Source organism: Oncorhynchus tshawytscha, linkage group LG02, assembly GCF_018296145.1.
Source record: "Oncorhynchus tshawytscha isolate Ot180627B linkage group LG02, Otsh_v2.0, whole genome shotgun sequence".
NCBI classification, from domain to species: Eukaryota; Metazoa; Chordata; class Actinopteri; order Salmoniformes; family Salmonidae; genus Oncorhynchus; species Oncorhynchus tshawytscha.
In genome coordinates this window covers 65,532,984-65,552,255 of record NC_056430.1, presented here as the reverse complement: position 1 = coordinate 65,552,255, position 19,272 = coordinate 65,532,984, and the positions used below count along the sequence as shown (strand labels likewise).

General features: G+C 44.0%; 2 protein-coding genes across 14 annotated transcripts in view; one reads left to right on the top strand and one right to left on the bottom strand.

Moving 5' to 3' along the window:
• LOC112265216 (trafficking kinesin-binding protein 1) overlaps nt 1-10,486 on the top strand; it is a 40,348-nt gene extending 29,862 nt beyond the window's left edge. For 4 of the 13 annotated variants that reach the window (XM_024442322.2, XM_024442320.2, XM_024442323.2 and 1 more), the window contains 13 exons: nt 2,228-2,304; nt 2,477-2,626; nt 2,938-3,035; nt 3,185-3,293; nt 3,381-3,459; nt 3,660-3,790; nt 4,091-4,165; nt 4,409-4,620; nt 4,958-5,197; nt 6,036-6,400; nt 6,670-6,876; nt 7,342-7,450; nt 8,662-10,486. In XM_024442322.2, coding sequence (XP_024298090.1) covers nt 2,228-2,304; nt 2,477-2,626; nt 2,938-3,035; nt 3,185-3,293; nt 3,381-3,459; nt 3,660-3,790; nt 4,091-4,165; nt 4,409-4,620; nt 4,958-5,197; nt 6,036-6,400; nt 6,670-6,876; nt 7,342-7,450; nt 8,662-9,055 — 2,246 coding nt within the window. In that variant the 3' untranslated portion in view covers nt 9,056-10,486. Of the gene's footprint in view, nt 1-2,227; nt 2,305-2,476; nt 2,627-2,937; nt 3,036-3,184; nt 3,294-3,380; nt 3,460-3,659; nt 3,791-4,090; nt 4,166-4,408; nt 4,621-4,957; nt 5,198-6,035; nt 6,401-6,669; nt 6,877-7,056; nt 7,162-7,341 lie in introns of all 13 variants that reach the window. The other 9 variants (XM_024442325.2, XM_024442327.2, XM_024442329.2 and 6 more) reach the window with 8 other exon arrangements.
• A 144-nt stretch (nt 10,487-10,630) lies between these two features.
• On the bottom strand, nt 10,631-11,389 carry LOC112265214 (cholecystokinin-like). The gene is made up of 2 exons (XM_024442319.1): nt 10,986-11,389; nt 10,631-10,838 (listed from the first exon to the last, which is right to left on the bottom strand). The coding sequence occupies exons 1-2, from the start codon at nt 11,257-11,259 to the stop codon at nt 10,771-10,773; spliced, it is 342 nt and encodes a 113-aa protein (XP_024298087.1). The 5' UTR covers nt 11,260-11,389; the 3' UTR covers nt 10,631-10,770.
• Between the last annotated feature and the right edge of the window lie 7,883 nt (nt 11,390-19,272).

Below are 19,272 nucleotides of genomic sequence, written 5' to 3'. Positions count from 1 at the left end.
GTGGGATTGATCCCTATGGATCCCTGTTGATCCTGTAGGCTCCTATGTACTGTGCAGGATCCACTCTGAACCCTCTCGGTTAGGGTACATTGAGCTATGATAGTGTGGTCTTAGTGGGTAATATAGTACAGTATGTATTGCTCACAGACAGTCAATCAACTACTGTACTGTGGCATAGCTTTAAAAGGGATAGTCCACTCTGATGAAATCTTTCTTGAAACATTTTCTTTCCAAAGAAATCAATAAAGCTTGACACTGAAAATAAATTAAGAAAATAAGTTAACATACAAATTCAGCATTAGTTCTTCTTGATAGTCCAACACAATGTTCTGTCTGCAGTGTGTCTGAACTAAATACCCCTTTCTTGTCTGGAAAGTAGTCCAGTCTATAAGCTTGTAAAGATTGAGAAGCTATTGGGGAAGCTAAATCGGAATTTAGCATTAGCATAAGTATGTACTCCCAGTAAATTACCATTATAACCATTGGATTTTAAATTCTATGGATGAATCTATTTTGATAATAGTACAATTAGGAATTGTTACATGGATAGAGCTATTTCAATTGTAGTGGCCCGATTTTATAATTAGTCTTTGTTCTAGGAAGTTACTTTAATTGAAGTAGGCCTCGCCATATTAGAAAATGGCCTTTTGTTCTATGGAGGAAGCTATTTTAATTGTAGTTTCAGATGGGAACATTAGCAGTTCGCCTATCCCAGTTAGGACAGCAGTGTTTTAGGAAGCTATACTTACTTAGGGTCAGTTATCCATGTGGCTATGTAATCTTATTATTGAAAACTGGACACCCTTGCTCTGCTCTACCATTGAAAATGGTAGGCTACCTGATCGAACTGATTGTCCAGATTAGGCTATTCCGGGGTATTTTACAGAATGTTCGTCTTAATAACAAACACAATTATTAGGGTTTGTCTTTATGATATACTGAACTGTAGGAATGTATCATTGTAGACTCAGCGATAAACAAATGACCTGCAACGTATTGGCACTTCTTTTGGTGCATAAGTAGCAGCTCTGTCTGTTGCAGGGGTTAGGTTGGCATTGTAGCTGCAGTCTGCTAGTGCCCGTGCCCAGTGCTGCGGGAAGCCGTTGGATCCAACTCAACCACCACCTGCTTCTGTGGACCGGTCTCAGTATCCTAGAACAAGATGTTATTTCTCTTTCTCTCTCACTCTTTCTTTCTCTCCTTCTCCTTTTATTTCATTCTCTGTTTCTGTCCTTCTCATTTGCTCTCCCTATATCTCTTTTTTCCCCACGCTGCAGACCCCCATCACCTCTAAACAAGGACACACACTATTTTCTTAAAGGGTTAAAGGGATTAATGACTGCAGGCATACAGTAGATCCGGCCCAGGACCATTTCATTCCATTAAATAATTGGCTCATGGATGCTGTTAGTCACCCCATTTTCTGCCAAATGCTGCCCCTCACTTTAATGATTTGAATCTACTGTACAGTACTGATGAGTACCTCATCTCCTTGGTGCCAGCCAAGGATTGGATTATTTGGAGATGAGGCCTTGCACAGAAACCATGGGTCCCCCTTCTTTAGGTCACCAGAATGATTACTATGACAAACGAAGCATCAAATGTAACTCCATGATGACTCAGCTTCTAAACAGGATGACCACTATTGACCCGCCCATCAGTCCTGAACACGGTCGCGGTGTCCATTCACAAACCAGTAAACGAACTGACCTGCCCATAACCAGACCTTTCTATAATCACGGCCATAGATATCCAGCCCGACTTCCTACTGGGAGTTAACTGTTCTCAATAACGTTTTCTACAGCAGCTTGTGCTGAGGTATATTTATATCAGAGGGAAAGAGAGAGGTGGTTCTTATCCCTGTAATGAGGATCAGGCTAAGAGGATAAGCTCTGACTGACTGGCTATGTGGTGGTCAGTGCCCCGGTCTGTTTCCTTTCAACTGTTGTTGACCATGAGTCATTCACTGAACGAGAGGGGATAAGAGAGGACATAGTTGCGGGACAATAATGACCTGGTCAGTTAGCTTTTACCTCTCAAAGTTTTACTTCCTGATATCGTGGTCAGTGTACGCCAGAAATAATCTTAGCTCCTGTGACCAATTTAAGTTTCTAACCAGAAAGTTACTGTCCCAATAATTCACTGTCCAATACTCTTTCTTTTCAGTGAACTATATATTAACCAGGTATTTTTCTTTCTCCCTCCATTCCCCATCTCCCACCTACAGTGCTGTGTTCAGAGAGAGTGGGCCAGGTCACTAAGACGTACCATGACATCGAGGCTGTCACCCACCTACTGGAAGAGGTAAGTAAATATAACGGGATTGTTTTCATACGTGAACCCTTCATCAAATTGAATAACGTGTACCTGAGTATATTATAGATTTGAGCAAATCACGATAGTCATCAGCCATAAGCATGTTGCTAGAATGATAAACAAGTCTTCTACTAGAAACTAGACTGTAACTACATCACAGAATGAAGAACATCAAACCGCTGTCGTCTTGCAGAAAGAGCGGGACCTCGAGTTGGCGGCCCGGATCGGCCAATCACTGCTCAAGCAGAATCGGGATCTAACGGCACGGAATGAGTTAATGGACGAACAGCTGGAGATCGCTAAGGAAGAGGTATGAAACCATCACTGTGGCCCTGCTTTGATTTATCTCACCTATTACAGACAGAATACAGTAGTACTGGAGCATAGCATTTAGCGAGAGGAAATACATACAGCGTATGTTGTCTTTAGTTCCAGTCCGGCATTAACACAGCTGGTTCAACTTTGATTTAGACCTTGTATCACTTGAATCATTGCATTAATGCTAGGCAGAATCAAAAGCCTGCACACCCGGTAACTCGCCCGGACCAGGAATGGGGACCATTTTACATGATAGATCCTAGTTCAGTACTCTGACCCTGCTTCCTGGTTCCAATTCACCAGATAGCCCAGCTGCGACATGAGCTCTCCATGAGAGACGACCTGCTCCACTTGTACGCCAGCACAGAGGAGATCGAGAACGCCTCCGACTCACACGCACTGTGAGTGTGTACACACACACACACACACACACATACACTGCAGAGTACACATACACATCGTACATGCCCTCAGGCATATCAGCACAACTTTGGCAGGTAAACGTAAGACTTAAATTCTGACCGCCTTCTCCCTCTCTCCTGGTTTTCAGAATGAAGAGGAATGAGTCGTCTAACTCCCTCAGTAACTTTGTCAATTATGACTTCATACAGCAGAAACTCAAAGGTCTGGAGGAGGAGAACCTCAAACTACGCTGTGAGGTGTGGAACACTGACTACTTCCAAATACCTGAAGTCATTGAAGTGGATTGGAAACTTGCTAATGCAATTGATGTTGCTACTCCACAGGCCAATGAACTGACGTCAGAGACCGCTAACTATGAGGAACAAGAGCAGGAGCTGATGATGGTGTGTGTGGAGGAACTCAGTAAGTATATGTACTACAGTGTAATACTATGCATATTTGTTAAGGTATACGGTATTACTGTGTTCCTGAGGGAGAGGTAATTGGTGAGTGGGTGAATACAGTGAAAACAGTATGTGTTCGTACTGTGTATTCATACTAACCCTCTCCTTCTCTCCCTCTTTTTCTTTTTGTTCTACCTCCCTCCCCCCTCCCTCCCCCAGCCTCTGTGAATAAGCAGGTGGTGGACCTGTCTGATGAGTTGGCCCGTAAGGTGGAGGACACCCTCAGGCAGCAGGAGGAGATCAGCTCCCTGCTCGCACAAATAGTCGACCTGCAGGCACGCTGCAAAAGGGTGAGTGATCACAGACACAACGAGGCAAAGGCATACACGCACCTAAATGCATACCCAGACACACACACACACACACATGCAGTGCACGGACACACACACACACAGAGTTGACATGGCACTCCTCTCATGCCTTGAGGTTCCACAAGGACAAAAGACTCAAGACTCACCCACACCGAACACTTCTATAAGGGAGTACATTAAATATTTACATGTGCACTGAAGTTGGAATCTACAGTATCCAGTTGGTATACAGTGTCACTGATACGATCATGGTATTAACTCTCCACTCTGTTCCTCTAGCTCACCACTGACAACGAAGAGCTGACCCAGCACCTGAGTGCCTCACGGGAGAGCCAATCACAGCTCAAATCAGAGGTAAGACACGCCCTCCACACTCTCCCAACAATCCATTACCCTCCAATGAGCTATCTATAACTAGTAGGATAAAGTTGCTCTTTAACACAAATCTAAGGTCTGTTTTTGGCTTGTCCCCCCTTATTGTTAATGCAATGATTTGAGGAGGCTAAGCTGATCGTAGATCTGTCCCTCAAGGCAAGCTTGTAAATAACCACAGTAGCAGTGGGTATCTAACTGACCTCTGGCACTCCCTGGCTGCAGCTAAACTACCTGCAGGACAAGTACTCAGAGTGTGAGGACATGCTACGGGAGGCCAGAGAGGACATTAAGAACCTGCGCAACAAGAGCTTGCCCAACAGCACGGTGCAGCGCTACAGCTCCCTATCAGCCGTGTTCCCCATGGACTCCCTGGCAGCAGAGATAGAGGGGACCTTCCGCAAGGGCCTGGACGTCCCCGCCCCCTCCGAGTACAAGTGAGTGATGATGTCACTGTGAAAACATAAAACACCGGGGACAATGTGCTTTTTCCAACCTGTTAAGCTCAGTTGAATGACAATGCCGGTATGTCAGTTATGTGCCAGAGGTGAAGTGTTATCAAGTATGTTTAATTGAACAAAGACAGCATGACATAACAAAGCACATCTGTTGATGAATAATATAGAATAAGTCAAGTACAATGTTTCAAATGTTTCCAGAATTACACTAAAGGAGATTGAATTTTCAAGCAGAAATACACTGACAATATTAGACTTACTACCAGGCACTTTGTCACCACCACTAATCTATATGGTTTCTCTCTGGTTGTCAAAGGAATCACCCGTGGCGCGTGTTTGAGACGGTGAAGGTGGTGAACCAAGCGTCGAGGCTGCGGTCGCGGTGCCACTCCCCCGGCCAGGTGCCCGGCTCCAGCCCTGTGTCGCTGCGCTCCAGCCGTGCCTCCACCCCCCGTACCAGCTACTACGGCTCAGATAGCGCCAGCCTCACCTTGGAGGACAAACCACCTAGTGCCGTATCGAGACTAGCAGAGGTGGCAAACACTGAGGACAGCAGGTGAGACTGGCAACCGTGTGTAAATATACACTCCCGGTCAAAGGTTTTAGAACACCTACTCATTCAAGGGTTTTTCTTTATTTTTTTGTATTTTCTACATTGTAGAATAATAGTGAAGACATAAACTATTAAATAGCATGAAATAATGACTGTCGTGTCTCCTTGCTTATTTGAGCTGTTCTTACCATAATATGGACTTGGTCTTTTACCAAATAGCCCTATCTTCTGTATACCCCCCTACCTTTTCAGAAGACTACTGATTGGCTCAAACACATTAAAGGAAAGAAATTCCACAAATGAACTTTTAAGAAGGCACACCTGTTATTTGAAATGCATTCCAGGTGACTACCTGATGAACCTGGTTGAGAGAATGCCAAGAGTGTGCAAAGCTGTCGCCAAGGCAAAGAAAAAGCTCAAATATAAAATATATTTTGATTTGTTTAGCACTTTCTTTGGTTACTACATGATTAGGCATTCTAAAACTTTTGACCGGGAGTGTACATGGGTATTTATGGGTATATGTGTGAATCACATTAACTCTCATAGAGTCTACAGACCTCAGACACATAGAGTATTTACTTTTCAAATGAATTTGTATTTGTCACATACTTCGCAGACAACAGGCGTAGACTAACAGTGAAATGCTTTTCCATAGTACATTAATGGACTGTCCTTCATACATGTTCAATCATACAGCTTATATATCTCTGGTCTATGTGTACTAATAACAGCAGTGTATTTGTATTCAAAACCTATCCTACCTCCTCTGCTCTGAGTGTTAGTGCATCAACAGTGTGCAGTATATCATTAACCTTCCTTTATTTCTCTCTGATCTCAGTGTAAGTGGCCCTAAGCGTCTGGGTATGCCGGGCATGCCTGGAGGCCAGGACCTTGAAGCCGCCCTCCGCTGTTTATCTGACCGCCAGCAGAGCCATGCCTCAGAGCGCCCCTTCTTTGAGGTGGAGCGTGAACGCAAACTCCGCGCCCTGGCCGCCGCCTGCCAGCGGGGCAGCGAGAAGGGTGAGGGGGTGGGCGAGCTGGGCTCCAGCGGGTTCCTTACGCCCAACGACAGCCTGGTGTCCAGCTCTGTGGCGTCGACAGGCACCAACTACTCCAATGGCAGCTCGCAGCACTCCTCGGCCGGATCGGGGGGGTCGCGCTCCTACCTACCTGACCGCCTGCAGATTGTCAAGCCCCTGGAAGGTGAGGAGGGACGGGGAGACCCTGTGTGTGTTCTTAGCGGTAACTCAACTGTTAGTTTTACTCTAACTTGCCTAAGGTCGATGGACTCAGTTTCAAGTGAAACTATGAATGTAGACTTCACAGCTGAAAATAGACACTCTTTACAATTATTTCCTTCTTTCAATCTGAAAAATATGCATGATTAGAGAAATACAGGTTATTACAAAAACAAATGTGTTATTCCCAACATGCAACAATGTTAACTATGTCACACTTCTTCTGCACCCCAGGCTCAGTGACCCTGCACCACTGGCAGCAGCTGGCCAAGCCCAACCTGGGAGGTATCCTGCACCCTCGCCCGGGGGTCCTCACCAAAGACTTCCGGGAGCTGGAGATCGACCTCCAACACGTCTACAGCCTCAATGACCTGGAGGAGGACGAGCCTGACCTATTACAGCTCTCCCATGGCCTGGCTGCCGGAGCCCATGGCACCATGGGTAAGAAAAGAGGCCACAGGGTAGTGTTTAGTTGAGTTTAGTAGATACGGTTGATAGGGTCTCAATTGTGAGTGAGACCACTCACACATACACACACATTACACACTCATTCCTCTGGTCCATCTAGTCTGGTGTGGAAATCTGATCGTTCTCCCTTTTCCCTCCGACGGAACTCTTTAGGTCCGTCAGATTGGGTAAGGGAGAACGATCAAGCATTGACACTGGAACCTTCTATTTGGATAACATGTCTACTGTGGTCCATATCCCCCTAAGTTCACCTGTGTGGTAGGTGTGATGTTACTAAACAGTTTGTGTCATTCCAACTCATACTGTCGTTGTATATCATACATTTTCCCATCTGTGTCATGTGGTGGGTGGCTCTGGGATTTTCCTCATCCATTGTGAGTAGCTTTGTGTGTTGTTGTGTTTGTGTGTAGTTGTGTTAAGTGTGTCCATCACCCACAGTCACTCCTCCATCCTCTGGCCCCAACCTACCCCAGACCCTTCCCACCCACACCGTCACCACCTGTCGGCGCCACCACCCATCCCTCCTGCTCCCCTCCTTCTCCACCAGGTAAGATCTGCGAGTCCCTCACACACACCTATTCATTTGTTACACTTTATTTTACCGTCCGGTTTCACATTTTATTTGATGTTTGTTTTATTTAACCAGGAAGGCCGTTAAGATATTTTTTTCGAAGGAGACCTGGCCAAGAAAGCAGCATACAGTCAAGTGCATAAAGTGACATGTTTTTTGTCTGGTATTTACTAAGAGCGTATTTATGGTGACAATGAATACTGGTAATGACGTGTAATGTAATTTACAATATGACGACAAAAGACTACACCACTCTCAAAACAGCAGCTTTTCTGCCCCATTTTTCTCCTCAAAGGTACCTTGCTACTTTGTGTGTGTATAGCAGTCCTTCTCTCCTCCCTTACTCAATCCGTCTCTCCTTACCCCATGTCTCTCCCCTCAGTGGTAGGAAACGCTGGTCCAAGCACTTTCTTCAGCTCTAAAGGGGGCTTCCTAGGCAAAGTAAGAGCCAACAGGCACGGACAGAGTGGGAATGATGCAGGAACATCCCATATGTAATCCCCTAACTTTTCTAAACCATGCCCCTTCTAACTCTGACCCCACCCAACCCGGAAGCAAAACTATTGATCATACCCCACGCTAGAGCCTTAAACAAACACCACTACAAAGTAACGTGAATGAATGCACTCGCAGCTTCGACAATGCTTCAACCTTCTATGCATAAAACAAATGGATGTTCTTGTGTCTATTTAAATGACTTTGAGCTTTAGTATTCGATTATTGGGGTCATATCCTAAATTAAGATGCACACGTAACTCAAACTTTAATACACACAGGTCTCCCATTCCAACATCTTAATGCCTGCTTCTCTATTAAGGATGTGGTCCATTATCTTGAATCTACTTCGTAAGCAACATGTCACACACTTGCTTGGCTTGCTATCTTGGACACCATGGCCCCTGTGCTCATCTTAACAGTTCCTGATCCCTTCCAGATTCTTCCAGGTAAACTGAATGAGCCAACAGAAATCCTCTTTTCAGTTCTCAGGCTGACTAACTAACTGACTAACACAATCTCTAACCCACCCTTACAGGCGTAATCCATCACTGGGAGCAACTAAACTGACTAACCACTCTTAACTAAGGCTGCACTGTTACTAATGCTCCTAAGCTTCTCGCTATGTATTTATTGTATTTAACAGAACTCCTGTGTCTGATTGGTATTTTTCTCTTGTCCTGTATATACAGCCTTTGCTCTCGCAGCCTGTCCGCTCGTGGGAGCTGTGAGCATCTGAGTCCCACGTCGCCCTCCTCTTCCAATCAGCAGCACTGTGTGCTGACCTTGGACCCTAGCCAGGGTGGTGGCCACCACTCCACCTCCACCCCAGCACCTCCTCTATCACTGGGACTCCTGAAGCTGCTGGAGGAGCAGGGCATCTCTGCCTCCACCCTCCCCTACCCTTACCACCAACTGACCCCACACACACCCCACACACGCCCCACAACGGCAGAGGAAGAGGGGGGTGGAGGAACATGCATTATGGAGGAAGAAGGGAGAATGAACATTTTCAGCTTCAACCTGGTAGAGAAGCTGAGGAGTCTGGGACTTCACAAGGTGGCAGCCCGAGGCGTGGTGGACTGAAGAGAGAACGAAGAGGAGAGAAAAGCAATCCGACAATACAGACATCCACCTAGAGTCTGAGAAAGACTGGGAAAACTCCTTCTCCCCTTCCTCCTTAATCCTCAGTGACTTCAATCCACATGCTGGCTATGCCACTGTACCGACATTTTGTGTTTCGGGCCCGCAGCAATACATCGTAAAATGGAACCTCGGGAGAACCATAGAGCCGTACATTTAGTTTCTGTTACGTGTACAGTCACTCTTCTTTTTGTAATGGACTCATGTATTGTATATACTAGGTCTCCACGACAATGTGTGATGTCATGATCATTCTCAGGAGAATCACCTGATCACCAGTCCGGCTGGCTTGAACACGCGCAAGTTTTTTTTTTTTTTTTTTTTAAGATAAAAAGATGAGGAGCATCAAAGAAAAACATGTGTTTCTTTTTTATACCTGTGTTTCGTGGGTGTCGAATGGTTTTACACTTCTTTTTTTTAAAGCCCCCCCCCCTGCCGCTATGCTTTTTTATATATATTTTTTTACCATCAAATACAATCACATGACCTTTTCATTACTTTGGGAAAGATTCAAGGTATCGTTATTTAAGAACCACCACCAAACGGACCAGTTTGTCATCCACAGATGCACTGGAATTCAGTATGTCCTTTTGCATATTAGCTGCTATTAGAAAATGAAGCATTTGTGGGTATTAACCACATTGACTTTACTGTGGTAAAATCACAAGCACTTCAATCACTCCCCATTACAGAATGGTAGAGAGATTGATACACTGACTTTACTTCCTGAACGTTTGTGACATTATTGACATTCACTGAGCTATACTACTCTGCTCTTTACTCAAAAGTCCTCATTTAGCACTCGTAGTACTGTGTTTACATGGCATCACACATCACCTGCTGCAAGTCATTGTAAAACGCTTTACTTCGAAATGCTTTCAATTATTGTAAACTTCTGTATTTAGTTGAACCTCACCAAAGCATTCAGGTGGTCTACCATGCTGTATCAAAGACACCAGAAAGTGACTGTAAAAGGTCTCGGCACTAGTCTATGTGCTGGATCTGTGTTAACAGAGCTTAAACTAAAGTGTTGTTGGTACAAATGTAATTCATGTCATCAGGAATAATGAAAGTGAGTTGTATGAAAAAACGATGATCAAGTGATCATGGACTGCATGCTTTTTTGGATGCTCTTTCAGCTGTCTGGACAATCAATTGTAGATAAAAGGCGTAGGATACTGCATATCAAAAGGGAAAATGATAGCAAATGATGACAATTTGAATTCAGAAGAAAATGAACCAAACAGCACTACATATATTTCAGATGTTGAAATGGACTACTCTGTGCTGAATTCTATGTTATGATCACTGAGATGAATGTCTGTATATATTGTACCACATGTACATTAAAAAGTACATTGTATTTCCATCAGCCACACGTGCATGCGTGTTCTTTTTCTACTCTAAGGGCCGATTTCCCCAGACACATTAAGCCTGGTCCTAGATTAAAAAGAACAGTTAGTGTAGATTCTATGTCTGGCCTATGTCCTAAATGAAATCAAGAAAGGTCCGTAGACATATACTGCAAACATGTTTATTTTGACACTTGGATAAAAATCAAAACTCATGACATAAGCCAATGAAAATTTCAAATAGGGATGGATTCCTGAGTAACGCCAGTGCAGGCAGACGTATCACTCGCCAAATGAGGAACATCTCTACTCTGCACTCCGCCGTCCAAAGTCTACCCATCCTTGGTAGTCCCGGTCCGGACACTCGTTCATCTCTGCGAACAATACAAACCTACATGAACCAAACATAAAAGTTCAATGTGCATTTATAGTGCTCAAGCAAACAACGATACACTTCACATTTGCCATGGTAGAATGTTGGCATCTCTCTCTCACGCACTTGACTCGACACCACCACTTACCTGAGATGGCCTGCATGATTTGCTTGGACATGAACTCGCGCTGGTCCTCCGACAAGTGCGCCATCCTTTCCATCCGTGCCATGCTTGTTTGAGTGTCTTGCGCCGTCCTAACCATGTTCTCCGCAGCATTCCTCACTGCCTCCCTCCTGGCCAGTAGCTGTGGCAGTATCCCACCCTGTTTGGTGTTGCCATCCGACTTGGATACAGGTGATGTCAAACCAACCCTCACTAGCGCTGCCATGAGGACGCACACCAACAATCCACTCATTGCCATGCCTAGACGCAGAATAAGAGTTTTCTTACAATATAGCTTTAGATTATTAGAAGTAGGGAATGCAAAAAGCTATTTTTTGTGTGAAAGTGAGAGGTGACCGTATGTAACAGTCTGTACTAAACAAAGTCAGCAAGTGCGAATGATATTGCCAGTTGTCCATGTCAGGTCTTTTATAGACAAAGGTCTATGTAGCCAATATGGTAAAAGAGCAATATCTGATAACAATGTCCAAGATGGAATCCTTGATTGATTGAAAAAAAATGATGGAAACTCCATGCGTAATGGATGCTCGGTGCCAGAATGGGGCGCATCAATATTCTAATCGTTCACCTGGAAATGAGAGACAATAAAGTATAACTCAGATATTCAATAGTGGTTGTTGTTACAGTAGTCTACAACCCTGTCATAACACCTGTATCCAAGGCCAAGGTCCACCAACTCTAACTTCCACTTGCATTGACATGCAGTAAAACCCATAGATCAACAATTAGAAAGGCCATAGAAAAAGTTGCAAGTGGTGCATCACTTAGAAACACATTTGAAACACAAAGGCACCATATCATTACTGTTGTTCTTAATATAGACCTAGTTGTAAAATTTTATGACTGATATCATGAAAGCATAACCTAAACAACCGATGGGGAAGGTTTAAGTGGACAGTGTATGATGACGTACATCCTCCATCTTTGACTGGGAACAACAGAGTTGTTTACCTATAGATTTTTGTTAAAGAAGTAACTTCTGTATATAATAAAGTCTTTAGTGTCACTGTTGTAGAGAGGAATAGGCAGGATGCAGTTGCAGGTTTATAACTACTTAATTTGTTTAAGCACCATAGATCAAAGCCTGTCGAAACCCAAACACTGTTGTGCTCGAAATATATCTTCCTTATCAAAAAGGCACAGGACGAACCCAAAGTGCAAAATATAAAGTACACAGGAAATAGTAGGAGAGTTTCCTCTCAGGAAAACAAGTAACATTTACAATGACCGACAAAGACAAATGGCAGACGGAGTATATATAGAGTGGGGATTGGAACCAGGTGTGTGTAATAATGACGAGACAAGTCCGGGATTGATGAGTGAAGGCCGTTTGCCAGCAGTAGGTTCGACAGCAGCTAGGCCGGCGATGCCGAAACGCCTGAGCTAGACAGGAGAGGGAGCCAAAGCAAAGGCTGGTGTAACATTTAGAAGCTGTGTATTTTTTAAAATTCATATGATTTAAAAAACACGAATTGTTGTAAGGATACCACAGCCAAAGTGATATGCTATTGGATATAAGAGCAACGTCAACTCACCAACATTACAACCAGGAATACGACTTTCCCGAAGCGGATTCTCTGTTTGGTCCACCACCCAGGATAATTGATCGGATCCCAGCCGGCGACCGAAAACAACAGTGCCGCAGAAGGGGTAGATGGAGCGGTCTTCTGGTCAGGCTCCGTAGACGGGCACATTGCGCACCGCTCCCGAGCATACTACTCGCAAATTTCAGAGATTGTAATTTTCTTTGTTTCACGGAAGCATGGCTCACTCCGGATACGTCATCAGACTCGGTACAGCTACCTGGCTTCTTCACGCAACGCGCTGACAGAAACAAACATCTCTCTGGTAAGAAGAAGGGCGGGGGTGTATGCCTTATGATCAACGAGATGTGGTGTGATCATAACAACATACAGGAACTCAAGTCCTTTTGTTCACCTGACCTAGAATTCCTTACAGTCAAATGCCGACCGCATTATCTACCTAGAGAATTCTCTTCGATCATAATCACAGTCGTGTATATCCCGCCCCAATCAGACACATTGACGGCCCTGAAAGAACTTCATTTGACTCTATGTAAACTGGAAACCACATATCCTGAGGCTGCATTTATTGTAGCTGGGGATTTTAACAAGGCTAATCTGAAAACAAGGCTACCTAAATTTTATCAGCATATCGAATGTGCAACCCGGGCTGGCAAAACCCTGGATCATTGTTATTCTAACTTCCGCGATGCATATAAAGCCCTCCCCTGCCCTACTTTTGGAAAATCTGACCACGACTCCATTTTGTTGCTCCCAGACTATAGACAGAAACTAAAACAGGAAGCGGCCATGCTCAGGTCTATTCAACGCTGATCCAACCAATCGGATTCCACGCTTCAAGATTGCTTCGATCACGTGGACTGGGATATGTTCCGTATAGCGTCGGACAATAACATTGATAAATACGCTGATTCGGTGAGCGAGTTTATTAGCAAGTGCATCGGTGATTTAACCACAGCGTCTATTAAAACAATCCCTAACCAAAAACCGTGGATTGATGGCAGCATTAACGCAAAACTGAAAGCGAGAACCACGGCTTTTAATCAGGGCAAGGTGGCCGGAAACATGACCGCATACAAACAGCTATTCCCTCCACAAGGCAATCAAACAAACTAAGCGTCAGTATAGAGACAAAGTAGTGTCACAATTCAACAGCTCAGACACGAGAGGTATGTGGCAGGGTCTACAGTCAATCACAGACTACAAAAGGAAAACTAGCCCCGTCGCGGACCACGATGTCTTGCTCCCAGACAAACTAAACAACTTATTTGCTCGATATGAGGACAACACAGTGCCACTGACATGGCCCACTACCAAAACCTACGGGCTCTCCTTCACTGCAGCCCACATGAGTAAAACATTTAAACGTCTTAACCCTCGCAAGGCTGCTGGCCCAGACGGCATCCCCAGCCACGTCCTCAGGGCATGCGCAGACCAGCTGGCTGGTGTGTTTATGGACATATTCAATCAATCCCTATCCCAGTCTGCTGTTCGCACATGCTTCAAGAGGGCCACCATTGTTCCTGTTCCCAAGAAAGTGAAGGTAACTGAGCTAAATGACTATCGCACCGTAGCACTCACTTCCGTCATCATGAAGTGCTTTGAGAGACTAGTCAAGGACCATATCAACTCCACCCTACCTGACACCCTAGACCCACTCCAATTTGCTTGCCGCCCCAATAGGTCCACAGACGACGCAATTGCAATCACACTGCATACTGCACTAACCCATCAGGACAAGAGGAATATGTAAGAATGCTGTTCATCAACTACAGCTCAGAATTTAACACCATAGTACCCTCCAAACTCGTCATTAAGCTCGAGACCCTGGGTCTTGACCCCGCCCTGTGCAACTTGGTCCTGGACTTCCTAACGGGCTGCCCCCAGGTGGAGAGGGTAGGTAACAACATCTCCACCCCGCTGATCCTCAACACTGGCGCCCCACAAGGGTGCATTCTCAGCCCTCTCCTGTACTCCCTGTTCATGACTGTATGGCCATGCACGCCTCCAACTCAATCATCAAGTTTGCAGACGACACTACAGTGGTAGGCTTGATTACCAACAACGACGAGACGGCCTACAGGGAGGAGGTGAGGGCCCTCGGAGTGTGGTGTCAGGAAAATAACCTCACACTCAATGTCAACAAAACAAAGGAGATGATCGTGGATTTCAGGAAACAGCAGAGGGAGCAGCTTCCTATCCACATCGACAGGACCGTAGTGGAGAAGGTGAAAAGTTTTAAGTTCCTTGGCGTACACATCACAGACAAACTGAAATGATCCACCCACACAGACAGCGTCGTGAAGAAGGCGCAGCAGTGCCTCTTCAACCTCAGGAGGCTGAAGAAATTAGGCTTGTCACCAAAAACACTCACAAACTTTTACAGATGCACAATCGAGAGCATCCTGTCGGGCTGTATTACCGCCTGGTATGGCAACTGCTCCACCCACAACCGTAAGGCTCTCCAGAGGGTAGTGAGGTCTGCACATCGCATCACCGAGGGCAAACTACCTGCCCTCCAGGACACCTACACCACCCGACGTCACAGGAAAGCCAAAAAGATTGTCAAGGACAACAACCACCCGAACCACTGCCTGTTCACCCCGTTATCATCCAGAAGGCGAGGTCAGTACAGGTGCATCAAAGCGGGGACCGAGAGACTGAAAAACAGCTATCTCAAGGTGGCTGCTGCCAACATACTGACTCATCTCTTGCCACTTTAATAATGAAAAAAATGGATGTAATAAATGTATCACTAGCCACTTGAAACAATGCCACTTTATATAATGTTTACATACCCTACATTACTCATCTCATTTGTATATACTGTACTCTGTACCATCTACTGCATCTTGCCTATACCGTTCGGCCATCACTCATTCACATATTTGTATGTAGATATTCTTATTCATTCCTTTCCACTTGTGTGTATAAGGTAGTTGTTGTGAAATTGTTAGGTTAGATTACTTGTTAGAAATTACTGCACAGTCGGAACTAGAAGCACAAGCATTTCGCTACACTCGCATTAACACCTGCTAACCAGGTGTATGTGACAAATAAGATTTGATTTGATTTGATATGCTGTTATGGAAATAGGAAACAAGATAAAGGTCACGATGGTTCATTGTTCAACATGGACCTGGTGGTTATGTTCATTGTGCACTTCACAGTAATGTAAAGTATCAACTAATTTATATAGAAAACTGGAAGGTTAGTTTCATATTGGCAGATTGAATTCACTGCAGAGCTCTTGAAAGGATTTCAGTGTGGTTGTGTTCTGATGAAACAGGTCTGAAAAGGTCCTAGAGGTCCCTAGAGTATGCCAAAGATGAAAGTTGGCATCACTCAGGGCTTTTGGCAAGTCTGGGTTGCATAAAACAGGCGAGTGAGAGCATATCAGGGAGGAAATGTTTCTGGTACTCCAACGACATTGAGAATGCTTATGGAGGGTCTTTCCTAGGAAGACGGGGTTGAAAGTAGTTATGAAATTCTGTGTAATTGAGGTGCGGTGTGAGATGTTGTTCTTTCAGTTTTGAGATGTAGGTCTGGAAGAGAGAGTTAAGGAGAAACTGAAAATGAAAGGGAAATCAAAAGGATCATCATTAAAGCAAAAAAAACAATAGTGTTGATGTCCTTTATTAGAAAGACATCCATTTTGTTAATGTCCTTCCATCTCCAGGCCTCCAAACGGTGCTTGCCGCGTCTGTGACGTGTTCCTCTTCTGTTGCTATCTTGCTACACCTTATACAACCAACTAATTAGCTTTACCTTAACTGAAAGGGGTTAAACGTCATTCCAAACCAACACAACCACGTTATTCTCATTTTACTGGTGGAACTTCCAGTAAAGGAGGTATACCACTCCCCTCTACAACTGATTTATCATAAAAGCCCAGACACACAGGCATTCCAACTGACATTTGAAAGGAATTGCACGTAGGCCAAACACAATTAGCACTCACCCTTTCGCTTTAGTTGCCGTCTTACCTAATCGAGGCAGAACATAAATATCTCTACCTGTGATAATAGAACCAAAGAAAACAGTAGAAATAGCAGAAGGCCTGCCAAGTGATTAGGCACGCGATGGTGTCTTGGTTTCCCTGGAAATACCTCTGGTCACACGGTGCAAAAGAAGATTTAAGTCAAACACTCCCTTTTAACCTTTAGGGTCACCAGAGAATACATAGAGGCCATGAAGTTAAGTGTTTGTTTAATATACAGTCTATTGGCTGAATGGGTGGGATTTGTGGTTTCAATAGGTGGTGGTTTGAGGATAGCCACAGTGAAGTCTTGATGGGGATGAGTTTACAAAGCGAGGCATGTGTATCATTCATTATGTTGTCTTGTGGGTCTAATGTGTATGAATGATTTGTACTTTTGTGGCTTAGAGGTAACTCTAACCCTTAAGAAAGTATTCACATCCCTTGATTTTTCCCCACATTTTGTTGTGTTACAGCCTGAGTCTAAAATTGATACAATTTAGATTGTGTGTCACTGGCCTATAAACAATACCCCATAATGTGAAAGTGGAATTATGCTTTTAGACATTTTTACAAATTAATTGACAGTGAAAAACGGAAATGTCTTGAGTCAATACAGTGCCTTGCGAAAGTATTCGGCCCCCTTGAACTTTGCGTCCTTTTGCCACATTTCAGGCTTCAAACATAAAGATATAAAACTGTATTTTTTTGTGAAGAATCAACAACAAGTGGGACACAATCATGAAGTGGAACGACATTTATTGGATATTTCAAACTTTTTTAACAAATCAAAAACTGAAAAATTGGGCGTGCAAAAATTATTCAGCCCCTTTACTTTCAGTGCAGCAAACTCTCTCCAGAAGTTCAGTGAGGATCTCTGAATGATCCAATGTTGACCTAAATGACTAATGATGATAAATACAATCCACCTGTGTGTAATCAAGTCTCCGTATAAATGCACCTGCACTGTGATAGTCTCAGAGGTCCATTAAAAGCGCAGAGAGCATCATGAAGAACAAGGAACACACCAGGCAGGTCCGAGATACTGTTGTGAAGAAGTTTAAAGCCGGATTTGGATACAAAAAGATTTCCCAAGCTTTAAACATCCCAAGGAGCACTGTGCAAGCGATAATATTGAAATGGAAGGAGTATCAGACCACTGCAAATCTACCAAGACCTGGCCGTCCCTCTAAACTTTCAGCTCATACAAGGAGAAGACTGATCAGAGATGCAGCCAAGAGGCCCATGATCACTCTGGATGAACTGCAGAGATCTACAGCTGAGGTGGGAGACTCTGTCCATAGGACAACAATCCGTCATATATTGCACAAATCTGGCCTTTATGGAAGAGTGGCAAGAAGAAAGCCATTTCTTAAAGATATCCATAAAAAGTGTTGTTTAAAGTTTGCCACAAGCCACCTGGGAGACACACCAAACATGTGGAAGAAGGTGCTCTGGTCAGATGAAACCAAAATTGAACTTTTTGGCAACAATGCAAAACGTTATGTTTGGCATAAAAGCAACACAGCACATCACCCTGAACACACCATCCCCACTGTCAAACATGGTGGTGGCAGCATCATGGTTTGGGCCTGCTTTTCTTCAGCAGGGACAGGGAAGATGGTTAAAATTGATGGGAAGATGGATGGAGCCAAATACAGGACCATTCTGGAAGAAAACCTGATTGAGTCTGCAAAAGACCTGAGACTGGGACGGAGATTTGTCTTCCAACAAGACAATGATCCAAAACATAAAGCAAAATCTACAATGGAATGGTTCAAAAATAAACACATCCAGGTGTTAGAATGGCCAAGTCAAAGTCCAGACCTGAATCCAATCGAGAATCTGTGGAAAGAACTGAAAACTGCTGTTCACAAATGCTCTCCATCCAACCTCACTGAGCTCGAGATGTTTTGCAAGGAGGAATGGGAAAAAATTTCAGTCTCTCGATGTGCAAAACTGATAGAGACATACCCCAAGTGACTTACAGCTGTAATCGCAGCAAAAGGTGGCGCTACAAAGTATTAACTTAAGGGGGCTGAATAATTTTGCACACCCAATTTTTCAGTTTTTGATTTGTTAAAAAAGTTTGAAATATCCAATAAATGTCGTTCCACTTCATGATTGTGTCCCACTTGTTGTTGATTCTTCACAAAAAAATACAGTTTTATATCTTTCTGTTTGAAGCCTGAAATGTGGCAAAAGGTCGCAAAGTTCAAGGGGGCCGAATACTTTCGCAAGGCACTGTAAGTATTCAACCCCTTTGTTATGGCAAGCCTAAATAAGTTCAGGAGTAAAAATGTGCTTAACAAGTCACATAATAAGTTTCATGGACTCAACTCTGTGTGCAATAATAGTGTTTAAAATCATTTTGGAATGAATACCTCATCTCTGTACTCCACACAATTATCTGTAAGGTCCCTAAGTCAAGCAGTGAATTTCAAACACAGACTCAACCACAGGGAGGTTTTCCACTTCTTGCATAGAACGGCACCTATTGGTAGATGGGTAAAAGCAGACATTGAATATCCCTTTGAGCATGGTGAAGTTATTAATTACTCTTTGGATGGTGTATCAATACACCCAGTCACTACAAAGATACAGGCGTCCTTCCTAAGGAAACCGCTCAGGGATTTCACCACGAGGATAATAGTGACTTTAAATAATGTACAGAGTTTAATGGTTGTGTAGTTACTCCACAATACTAACCTAAATGACAGAGTGAAAA

Excerpts from the sequence above, each read along its gene's own strand:
- LOC112265214 (XM_024442319.1), bottom strand. The coding sequence starts at position 11,259 with ATGGCAATGAGTGGATTGTTGGTGTGCGTCCTCATGGCAGCGCTAGTG. Across the intron at positions 10,839-10,985 it reads AATCATGCAGGCCATCTCAG|AGATGAACGAGTGTCCGGAC; the intron begins GTAAGTGGTGGT and ends TATTGTTCGCAG.